Source organism: Eptatretus burgeri, chromosome 4 (genome assembly GCF_056783735.1).
Source record: "Eptatretus burgeri isolate ZD-2024b chromosome 4, Ebu_testis_v1, whole genome shotgun sequence".
NCBI classification, from domain to species: domain Eukaryota; kingdom Metazoa; phylum Chordata; class Myxini; order Myxiniformes; family Myxinidae; genus Eptatretus; species Eptatretus burgeri.
Genome location: NC_140964.1, coordinates 126,697,106 through 126,709,605, shown reverse-complemented (window position 1 = coordinate 126,709,605; position 12,500 = coordinate 126,697,106). Strand labels below are relative to the sequence as shown.

General features: G+C 42.6%; 1 protein-coding gene across 2 annotated transcripts in view; it reads right to left on the bottom strand.

Annotated features, from left to right (window-relative positions):
• The window catches only part of LOC147029058 (uncharacterized), a 108,158-nt gene that overhangs the window by 44,897 nt on the left and 50,761 nt on the right, over positions 1-12,500 (bottom strand). For both annotated transcript variants that reach the window (XR_015057815.1, XM_085879985.1), the window contains exons 8-10: positions 12,443-12,500; positions 3,188-3,315; positions 1,228-1,290 (exon numbers count right to left, since the gene is read on the bottom strand). The exon at positions 12,443-12,500 is cut by the window's right edge and continues 67 nt beyond it. Coding sequence is in view for 1 of the 2 variants with exons in the window: in XM_085879985.1 (XP_085736111.1) it covers positions 1,228-1,290; positions 3,188-3,315; positions 12,443-12,500 (249 nt within the window). In the remaining variant the exon portion in view is untranslated. The remainder of the gene's footprint in view (positions 1-1,227; positions 1,291-3,187; positions 3,316-12,442) is intronic.

Sequence of the window (12,500 nt, the reverse complement as noted above, 5' to 3'; positions counted from 1 at the left end):
AGTTTTGGTTGGTCCTCGGATGTCTGAGGAATTCATTGTGAACATCGGTTTCATGCAGGGAAGCTCTCTCAGACCACTCATGTTTATCATGGTGATGGAGCTGGTAAACAGGATGGTAAACATGAGGGGTATTCTGGGAAGGATGTTTAATGCGGATGATCTGGCTGATGCGGTGGAGAGTCGGTGGGAAATGCAGGATGTAGTGGGGGAGTGGAAGGAGGCATTTGGGAAGCACGGGCTGGACGAGTATGGAGAAGACTAAGGTGATGTGGGTCAGGTAGCAGAAAAAAAAATAATAAATGTCAGGTTTGAGGGGAAGGCGATCACACAGGGAAATAGGTTTGAGGATCTGGGGAGAACAGTGACTGGGGACGGTAAGTCGGAGGCAGAGGTGCGGAGGAGAATTCAGGTGGGTGCGAATGCGTGGAGGGTGGAGGGTGGAGGGATTAATGGCAGACAAAAATATATCAAGGGAATTGAAAGGGAAGCTTCTGTTTTCATGTGCAACACCGGCCTCCGTTTAGTCTGGAAATGGTGGCACTGACAGAAAGAAAACAGAGGCTGTGGGTTTGCGAAAACAACTGGGTCAGGAGGATTGCAGGAGTGAAGAGGGTGGATAGGAGGGGAATGGATGAACTGAGCGAGGAGATTGGTGAAATGCCAGCTGAGACGGGCTGGGCACTTGGTGCAGATGAGGGAAGAGAGAATGGCAAGGATAGCGGATAGGTTGAGAGAGCAAGGTAGGAGAAAAAGAGTGAGACTGCGGTTGAGTTGGGAGGATTGTATGAGGAGGGATACCAGTAAGGTGGGGGTGGTTGGAGAGGAGACAGAGTTGACTGAGGACAGAGGAAAGTGGAGGAGTATAGTGGTCAAGGCAGAGCGGACGCTTGGCGCCATTGCACCTCACCCCTTATAAAGTGAAGATGAGGAGAAGAGTTGATGCAAGAAACGGAAAAAGGTCAACAACACATTAAGTAATACGGTATTTATTCAGGACAAAATTGTAACAGACACTGAACTTGTGAAAACAAACACGACAATTCATACAATTCTCATCCAGTTCAGGAAGCCTTAAAATGTCCCAGTAAAAGTAAAATTTCCCAATAATTTCACTTGAGAGAAAATTAGAAAAGGTTCCATTTAAAAAAGGGAAAAAATAAAATAAAAAAACAGATACTTTACAAAATGGCTGGCATTTCCATATGCATGACAAATAATGAAACTCACCCGAATAAGCCTGGCCACGTGCGTTTTGCCACTGCCCGGTAGACCTCGCATTATTATCACAATCTGTAGAGACAGGACAAAATGTGATGCATGTGTTTCTGTTGATGGTGCTCTCGTTCTCGTGGTGCACCAACAGCTCACCAATTAAAGCAAGCAGACAAAACACCCAGCTCTAACGATCACTCAAGAGACGGCATACTTTGTGATGCAACACCCTGCGTGTGACGCATCAATCTGGCATTTTACAGTCGAGCTGAGAATTGAACCCAGATCAATCAGTTTGGAGGCAAGTGTGATACCATCCTGTCAGACATATTCAGTGCATCATCGGATAAAAACGAGAACGACATTAGGTAGAGCGCATACCTCCGCCAGGCTGCACAGTTTACGTTTTGTATCCCACCAATAGGCCGGATATGCATCTTAACCTGAAGCAAAATGTAATTGGCTTGTTCTCTTCATATTCGCAACTCATCCACCAAGTTTTGTCATAATCTGTCCATGTTTTGATATATCGTGCTGTAAATCTTTTTTGGGCCTATCTCTCAATTGTGAAGAATCGCTTTTGAAATTCTCGCATCCCGATCCGATCTTCACGAAAATCTAATCAATTCTTCCTTGTCACACACTCAACCTGTCAACCAAGTTTCATCCTCGTCTGTCCACAACTTTTTCAGATAATCTGCTCCAGACAGACAGACAAACAAAACCAAACGGGTGAAAACAACCTCGGTCCACCTTCAGTGGCGGGGGGTAAAAAGGCTCCAAATCGAAAATTTATTTACTTTTCTCTCTTCTTTTATCAATTGCCTTAGTATGTCTCATCAAGGCTCACCTGCACTCGTATTTTCATCCTCATCGTGAGTTTTTTTCTTTTCCATTCAGATCTGTGTGGTAGGTTTTGTGAATCGGTTCCAAAAACTAGGCCATAACAGTTTTCGATGTCACCTTGTCAGTTTGATTGGGAGAAAGTCAAATGACACAATGGCAGATATAATTGTGACTAATGTGATGTGAAAGGAGCAATTTTACTCATCCGAATGGATGAAGACAATGAGACCAATGATCTGATGTCAGATGAGGTTCCAAGGATTTAATGCATGTAGAAACTCCGCTCTGACCTCTCCACCAACATGGACCATTTTATAACCACCTATCCCAATTTTCTCTTTCCTTATATGTGGTGCTTTCAACTGTCACCATGCGAAATTTGGCCTCACCAAATCGATGAACATTCCCACCCAGATTTCTCCCAATGGCACGTCCTCCATTCTGGACTTGGGAAGGACAAATTTTCCTAATGTGTTCTGTTCCTGTTCTGCTCCAATAGGTTCATCTGGACTGTTGTCCTCTTATAATTTGCAGCTATTCTTCTGACCGTGGGAATATGTTTGGTTTCTTCACATCATATGTCTTCAGACTACACTTAAAATGAAGACTACATACACTTATCCATTGTGAGTTTTTCCTGATTTCATTACGAATGAACTTCCATCTTTCACGTGATCCCTTGTGAGAAAGTCGATGAATTTTTGAATGCAGATTACCTCGAGGCGAACAAGCACGGGGGGGGGGGGGGGGGGTTGAACAGTAATTCAACCTCAGCATATCCAAGCCAATTTTTTGTAATGAATTTCAATGTCACACTCAACACACCTGAGTACCTAATAATAATGGCATCCAACCGATCAGTTTTCCTCAAGCTATCCCGCAATGCAATTCAAGCGATGCTTTCATATTCCGTGATGTCATGGAGTGGAGGCCCATTCAATAGACTCTTTCATCATCTTTGCAAACCCAACTTGTAATTTGGAGCATCACAAACATTGACAAGACTGAAAAGAATAAGTGACAACCAAGAGAGATAAACTTGCAATTACAGCATACAATTTGACAGCAAACTCTCTTCTTCACCACATCTTCACAAACAATACATTAACAAGTTAGAGCAATATCGTACCCTGTCAGGCCGATTGTCTCTTCCTGGGGCTTTCAAGATGTCATCGACATGCTTAACCTCCGGTTTTTTCTCTGGTGGTGGGGGTGGAGCTGGAGCTGGTAAGCGATCTTCAGTGAATGAGCGACGGTCTTCATGAAAATATACAACATGAAAGGGTGGGTTGAAAAGAGCAGGACAAAGTTAATAAAAAAACCATCAGGTAAATCATAAAATGCAATAAAAAATAAAATGACCGTTTTTACAGCCATTTTTCCCTGCTGTGCAGGGGTTTGGCTTTTTTTGTGAGGCAATGTTTTATGGCCGGATGCCCTTCCTGACGCCAACCCTGGTCGCCTCTTACGACACACAGGGATATGGTACACCTATTCTGACCGGGGCATACACCGGGACCAGTACACTGGCACTCATTTCGCCGACCTCGGAAGGATGACAGGCTGAGTCAACCCCCTGGTGTTAATTCAGCAGCCAACGGGGCTTGAACTCAGGACACTGGGATCCCAAGCCGCCACCCTAACCACTAAGCCAACACCAGGCTTCTAAATCATAAAATGCAATAATGAAAAATTACCCCGTGTGGGGGTGACGGTCATCTCGATAATACCACAAGTTCTCAATGTTCAGTTCAGGTAACCGCGAAACAGTCCAAACTAACCGTTTAGATTGAAATAGTTCACAGAGATACACGAGGATAATACTACTAATGACATAATTAATAAATATGTATTGTTCATTTAGTATCCGGATTAACACATCAGAATCACCAGTAAGTGCAATACATGGTTTTCCGGTCCGTCCACTCTCTGGGGACATTTCACTTCCAGTTGTCGAAAAAAAAACGAAAAAATAGGCTTAGCTTTCGGAGATTATGATAATCCTGTAGATTATTCTTCACTGATTATAATGAAACTTTCAGAATGAAAATTGGTCAAGTATTTATAGAGGTATTTAGGTTTGAAAAATCGTTAGAGCGAGCAAATTCATTAATTAATTATTAATTCCACAGAAGTTTCGTGACACTGCACAAAGTAACATGTCAGGTATGAAAAAACATTTTGTATGCCAGATTCATTAATTATTAATTCATTAATTATGGAATGTACTCATTGATATATTGATCAGAAAGCCCAAAGCATATAGCATAATATATCACTTATCCCCTCATCTGGGATCCGTGGCCTCGCCCCACAGCCTGCAGCCCTATGTCCGCCGGTGATTATGTTAGATATCGGCACGATCGAGAGGAGCCTGCGAATCATCCCTGCTGATGCACTGAATTGATGCAATCGTTCGGCCAGAATATTCGTTGTCAAGATGTTGCGTGATTAAATCACCAATACAGTCACTCGAATTTATGCCGCCGACATACTTCTTAACAATCACCTTCGCCCCAGAAACCACAGTCAATGTGAACCACGCTGGCCACTGCTCAGATACCATGACCGGACTACTGCGCAGTTCTACTACGCAGTTTGGTTAAAGATGACTCGGCATTTTGGCGCGCGCGCACGAAATTATATTTTGAAAATAAATGCCGACGTTTACATTTCGGGTTTTGAAACTTTTGCACCTTTGGCGGAAAATGTATAAATATAAAAGGCTAAAAATGTGTTTTATATTTATATTTCATTTCTCCTTCCTTCTTTGCGAATCGCATCGGCGTTTTTGGCCATCTTCCAGATCACGTGACGATCAAACGGGAAGGAAATTCAAACATCTGTCCGGTTAGATACAAGATAATATTTTTTACTATCATAATCAATAAACAGTTGCCGAATATCTAGTGGAATGGCAGACGAGATAGCTTTTGAAAATGGCGATTTTTATAACTTACGTGACCTCATGATCTCGTCCTTGACCTGAACCCAGACAAAAGTTATATCGTTGTGCAACACTCATCGACCTCTACCCAGATACTAAGTTTCATCAAGATCGGAAAGAAAAATTGTTGACGGACGTACAGACAGACGTACGGACGTACGGAAGGACGGACAGACGGACGGACATTTGGTCCGGCTTTATTAGGTAATCTCGATAGAGATGACCTAATAAGGGACAACCACAACAGGTTTACAAGCAATGCATTAGTTTGAGAGATATTCAAAAGATGCATTATTTTGGAGCCAGGAATGACGAAGACAAAATGCGATTTCTATAGCAGATGCAACAACTGATGTAGACTTCGATCGTGCTGTAAAAAAGTAAATTCACAACACAATCAGAATGACATGAAGGTCAAACACATGCAAAGAACAAGAAGTTTCATTGGAATGATTTTGCCAATACTGATGAAATACGGTGGACTGTATACTGAATCCAAAACAATACAATGTGGTTGCAAATGCAATCCAAAATATCTCCCAAAGGGCCTTTGTAACCGACTGACGCCTCAAGGAAGAGTTTGTGCAGACAGGCAGTATCCAGTTTCAGAACACCCACCTGGCTTCTGAGTATTCATTCAAGTGAACGATATACTTTACAACCATATTTCAGTCTTTCAAACGGTCGATCCATTCATACAAACAGATAATTTTTTGAATATACTGTGCTGAGCACTAACGCAGGAAATTGAACCTCGAGAATCAATCAACCATTCATACAAAAATTCACAAGGGTTTCGCTCCAACAACCTTCCACCATTCTCTCCACATGGTTCGTTTCCAACATGAGACAGCGGTGCTCGTCAAGCTTCACCATAAACCCCTCAAACTAGCTCGTTATCCTTTGTCGGACACGACGCACGTTCAATTTAATCAAATTTATCCATTCTTTTTAAAAGTATAATTAATAACGTTTTTATGTAAAGAGGATCTTCAAAAATACCAGGCTGAGTGCGCAGGGAATCGGATAGTCAAATGCTCGAAAAGGAACAATGTGTGGGCGGTGAGCTGAACAGCGGAACACAGGGATTCATTCATGTTCCCATGATGCATACGACATTTTTGTAGCACCATATTGAACTGCATTGTATTGCGCTGTATTTGCTCATGTTGACCTTCCCCATTTGCTGCTGGTGCCTGTCAATTGCTGTAAAAAGATTTGTACGTACACGTTGTGTTGAGTGTTGTGCTTCGGCAGTGCTCAGGTATTAAGTGATAATTTTCACATTTAATGCACTGTATTATCTTTTTAGGCTATATTATTAGGGTATCATTAGCCTTACAGGCTGTGGTACCCTATTGTTTCTGTTCAGATTATTACCTCCACCACCGAAGGTGAAGGAGGTTATGTTTTCACCCCTTTCTTTCTGTCTGTTTGTGACTTGCAAAAATCGAAGATTTTTCAAGTATATTGGTTGGTCGATTTTGTTATTCTGTCTGTCGTCACCTACAGGTCACAATTTTAAACTGATCTTCACGAAACTTCACCACATGGTAGAGTTTGTTAAAAGGAAGAAGCCTATTGTTTTTGAGGTCAAAATGTCAACACTGGTCCAAGATCAACAACTAAGGTGGTATTTCTAAAATCCTCAATTTTCATCTGATTCACTTGAAATTTGAAGAGGATTTATATTTCAGGACACTGAATCCAACCAGTGAATTATTTTTGAGGTCAACATGGACCAAAAGAGAAGAAGAAGAGAAGAGGAAGAAGTTCAAGGAATGGCACAAAAGGCAAAGGATATGGTGGAAGAAGAGGCAGCACATGAAAGTTATAAGGTAGCCAAGAAGGCTGCAAAGAAAGAGGTTGCAAATGCGCAGGAGGCCCATAGGAAAATGTTCGGAGAACGCTTGGATTCGGAGGAGGGTAAGAGAGCGGTATTCAGGATTGCAAAGCAGATAGCGAGAGAGATTTGATGTGACGGGGTGAGTTGCTTGAAGGATGAAGTGGGACAAATTGTTGCGGACTCAGATGGAATTAAAGGAAGATGGAAGAGATATATGGAAAGGCTGTTGAATGTAGAAAATGAATGGGATAGCAACATCGAGAGTAACCCGGTTTTAGGACCAGCAGAGAAGATAACTGAGAAGGAAGTTGAGGAAGCTATAAGAGCAATTTTATCCGTTTTTCCCTGCTGTGCAGGGGTTTGGCTTTTTGTGAGGCAATGTTTTATGACCGGATGCCCTTCCTGACGCCAACCCTGGTCGCCTCTTACGACACACAGGGATATGGTACACCTATTCCAACCGGGGCATACACCGGGACCAGTACACTGGCACTCATTTTGCCGACCTCGGAAGGATGACAGGCTGAGTCAACCCCCTGGTGTTAATTCAGCAGCCAACGGGGCTTGAACTCAGGACACTGGGATCCCAAGCCGCCACCCTAACCACTAAGCCAACACCAGGCTTAAGCTATAAGAGCAATGAAGAGTAGAAAAGCAGGAGGGCCGACAGGAGTTGTGGGAGATATGTTGAAGGCAGCGGGAAGTTGGGGTGTGAAGAGAATGACAGAGATCTGTAATCTGGTGGTGAAAGAAGGCCGCATTCGAGTGGATTGGGAACTGAGTACCCTCGTCCCTCTGTACAAGGGGAAAGGTGACCCTCTGGACTGTGGCTCCTATTGAGCAATAAAGTTATTGGAGCATGGAATGAAGGTATTGGAAAGGGTGTTGGAGAAGAGGATAAGGAAGAAGGTAAAGATTGACGAAATGCAGTTTGGATTTATGCCAGGAAGAGGAACGACAGATGCAATTTTTATTGTAAGGCAGTTGCAGGAGAAGTACATGGAGAAGAGGAAGAAGTTGTTTTTTGGGTTTGTTGATCTGGAGAAAGCATTTGATAGGGTTCCACGTGAAGTTATGACATGGGCATTGAGGAAGTTAGGAGTGGAGGAATGGTTGATCAGAGTAGTGATGGCCATGTACGAGAGAGCACGCACAGCTGTAAGGACGAAGGATGGGAACAGTGGTGAGTTTGAGGTGAGGGTAGGAGTGCACCAGGGGTCGGTACCAAGTTCACTTCTATTTGTAGTTGTGATGGAGGTGCTGGCTCGGAGGGTAAAGGAGGGTTTACCGTGGGAGCTGCTGTATGCAGATGATCTGGTGTTGATTGCAGAGAGTATGGATGGACTGAAGGAGAAGATGAACAAGTGGAAGGAATGTATGGAGGAAAAAGATTTGAAGGTGAATATCGGAAAGACAAAGGTGATGGCAAGTGGTAAAGCATGTGGTGAGGTGGAAAGGACTGGGAAGTGGCCGTGTGCTGTGTGCAGGAAGGGTGTCGGAGTGAACTCCATTCAGTGTACAATGTGTGCTGAATGGGTTCATCGAAAATGTAGTGGGGTGAGAGGGTCATTAACCAGTGTGGCAGCTACATTCAAGTGTAAGGTGTGCATCGAGGGAGCAGCAGATGAAGGAATTGTTGAGTTGGATCTTGGAGATGGTGTGAAGCTGGAAGGGGTGAAAACATTTTGCTATCTCGGAGACATGCTGAATGGAGAAGGTGGATCAGACTCTTCGACGGTTGCTAGAGTGAGATGTGCATGGAAGAAGTTTCGGGAACTGAGTGGCGTGTTGATGAAGAGGGGAGTGTCGTTGAAGCTGAAGGGAAAGGTTTATGCTACATGTGTGAGGAGTACGATGATTTATGGGAGTGAGACATGGGTACTGAACATGGGTACTGAACATGGAGCAGCAACAAAGGCTGGAAAGGGTGGAAATGTGAATGGTTCGGTGGATGTGTGGAGTATCGTTGAGAGAGAGGAAGACAAATGATGACTTGCGGAAGATGATGGGAATAGAGTCTGTGATGGAGGTTGTGAAGAGAAACAGGTTGAGATGGTTGGGTCATGTGTTGAGGAAGGATGAAAGTGACTGGGTGAGAGGAGTGTTGGAAATTAGTGTAGTCGGAAGTAGAGGACGGGGAAGACCGAGAAAAACTTGGCTAAATGTGGTGGAAGAGGAAATGTGGGCAAGGGGATTAAGAAGGGGAGATGCAGAAAACAGGGTAAAGTGGAGAAGATTTTCATGGGGCCCACAAGGCTAACCCCTGCTTTAGCGGGGAAAATGGCCTTTAAATGCGTGTGTGTGTGTGTGTGTGTGTGTGTGTGTGTGTGTGTGTGTGTGTGTGTGTGTGTGTGTGTGTGTGTGTGTGTGTGTGTGTGTGTCAACATGGACCAAAAGGTCAACATAGTCCCAAGGTCAACAACTAAGGTGGTGTTCTGAAATCCTCAATTTTCATCCGATTCACTTGAAATTTGAAGAGGAGTTGCATATTTGGTGATTTAATTCAACCACAAATTATTTTTTGGGTCAAATTTGTTTTGTGGATTTTGCAAGTATCGTGCTCTACATGATGTCTTCTTCTTGTTTGTTTGTGTGCAAGATGTCTCATCTTCACCATTGTGAGATAGGGCCAAAAATGATATATAGCACGATATCTCAAAAAGTTGTGGATGGATTCCGACGAAACTTGGACACATTGGGTGTGTGACAAGGATGAAATGATTTGATTTTGGTGAAGATCTGGATCCAGACCCAACTACTGGAATTTTTAAAGTGATTCTTCACCATTGAGAGATTGGGACAAAAATGATATATAGCACGATATCTCAAAAAGTTGTGGACGGATTCCAACGAAACTTGGACACGTTAGGTGTGTGGCAAGGACGAAATGATTTGATTTTGGTGAAGATCCGAACCTGGATCTGGATCTGGGAATTACATAATTTTTAAAGTGATTCTTCAACATTGAAAGGGCCAAAAACGATGTATAGCATGATATTTCAAAAATGTATTGGGCCCGATATGTTCTCATGGATCAGGCATTGTGTGGCGGAAGTATGCGCTCTACCGAGTGCCCTTCTAGCTTGTTATTATTCTTTGTCCCATTTTGGGCTTTGATCAGACGTCCCATTTTTTTTTTGCTCGACGATTTCCTTTAACATGTGTTTTCTCAATGAATTGTTCGATTGACACAAAATTTTAACCAAAGGTGCGACTACTCATGCAGAATTTTTTAAAATGACAATTATGATGTCATAGGTCATGTGGGGTGGCAGCCATGTTGGAAAAACGGAAGAAACTTTGGACGTCTTCTTCTCTGGAACCGCTCACTGGGAAAAATTTAAATATGGCTCATTGTGAAGATCTCCACAAGGGGGTATAAGTGGTGTTAACCATGATGCCATCGGTGAAGTGGTATCCCGGTGAAAATTCTACATGTATAATGCTGCATCCCATCAGAATGAAAATTTCTGAGGTTCAACTGGGGAAAGATGTGAACACAAAAAAAAATGATGATGTCATTCGTCACGGGGTTTGGCAGCCATATTGGTTATTTTTTTTTAAAAAAGGAAATTTCTCTCCAGAACCGCTTTAACGATCTAAGTGAAGCTGCACACAAATGATTGGCGAGATATACTGAATAAATTTTGATAACTATGACGTCATCGGTCACATGGTCTGGCAGCCATCTTGGATTTACTAAAAAACCATCAAAAATCTTCTTCTCCAGAACAGCTGGACAGATTGAGGAGAAACTTGAGACATGCTCCACATGAGTTGGGGATACTAGGGTAATGAAGAATAATTGATAGGCCACATGGTTCGGTGGCCATATTGGATTGAAGAAAAATATTAAATGTTTACTCTGGAACCGCTTATCTGATCGAAGCAAAATTTACCAAATATCATCTACCACCATTGCTACATACAATATGAAAATGATGACATCATAGGTCACATGGTGTGGCAGCCATATTGGATAGAAAAATGAACCTTATCCGATCAAAACAAAACTTCACACATGTGATCCTCCCCCCCAATCATGGGCAGAGTGCAAATTTTCAATGCCATATGTCACGTGGTTTGGCAGCCATGTTCTATTGAAAACCGACACTTTCAAACCCGTTTTCTCCACAACGGCTTAATGTATTGATATGAATCACATCACACAACATGGAGCAAAGAGAGTGGATCATAACTGTAAAGTTTCAAATCAATTGCTACAGCAGTTTCCAAAATATAATTTTTTAAATTTCTTTTCTGTGAAATCAATGTGGCTGCCAAACCACGTGACTGATGACGTCATTGTAAAATAAAATATATGCAGCAAGGGTCGTGGATCATACCTACAAAGTCCGGTATTGAATGGTTATTCAGTTTTAGAGAATTCATTATTTTATCATAGCCAAGAAATCATATCTTATATACTGCATGGAGCTGTTCGTGTCTGTTTGTGTGGGTTGGTCATAAGCGCTGCCCATTCTGCAGACCATGCTTTCCCTCGTCTTGGCAAACGCCACAAGCTCCACCTTTTAGCCAGGCCACGCCTTTCCCTCCAGCCGCCCAGAAATCACGGCCATATTTTTCACTTCACATCGCTCAATAAGTTGATACAAACCTTGTGTACCACACAATTGAAAACTCAACAACCTGTCTACTATTATAAAATAAAGCTACCGTTTTGAGGAAAGAAATGTACAATTTGATTATAACTCAAACAAGGCAATGCATGTTTTGTTTTCATCGATTGTGGCAGCACTCGAAAATACACTGCCCAATGAAGGTACGTGCTTGCTTGAGTGCCTAAGCCACTTGGCGCGCTTTCTACATGAAACGTGAAACAACACAAGCCGTTACACTTGGTAACTGAGGAAGGGGAAGGGGTGAGGTGGGTGTCCAGCGGGACTTGGGTGTGAGGAGGAAGGGGTGGGGTGGGAGGAGGCAGGTGATGACAAATAATTGATAGGTCACATGACTTGGTGGTTGAATTGATTTGAAGGAAAAAAATAATAATGTTTTATTTGGGTAAAGAGGACGTTGTTGGTCAGGTGTCCAATCAAAGCGGGGGGTGGGGAGGGGGGAGGCGGGGTGGAAGGTACTCGGCCATAACTGCTTGCAGTTATAAAGCATAGTGCCTCCAGTTATTATTATCATTATTGTTACTCTCTGCATTCATTGCATCAATTTATTCGTTTTTTTTATTTGAAAAGTACATTTAATCACATTCGACAGAAACCCCTACCCCCCCCCCCAAAAAAAAACAAGGGTTTAATTTGTTTGGGGAACAATTAATCACTTATGATGTGTATTTAAAGGATATTAATTGTTGCGGTTGACAAACATGTTTTCAAGAACACAATGTGTGTTTTTAACAGAGAACAGTAAATTTGACAGCACGATCTGCTCTAAAAAACACCTATTGTGAGAGCTTCGATATTTTTTCCATTACAATACATAGTTACCACGTCACCTCCGCACCATTTTTACCATTAAAATGAAACCATACACTCATAGTTACCACCAGTTTAGATACAAAATGCAGACATACGTTCTCTCTTATTACAGGTTCAAAATCCTTCCATCCAAGATACCTTTATAGTTTTGCCGTTCGTAGCTTCGAGAGTTGTATCCAGGACGCTCAAGAGGCCG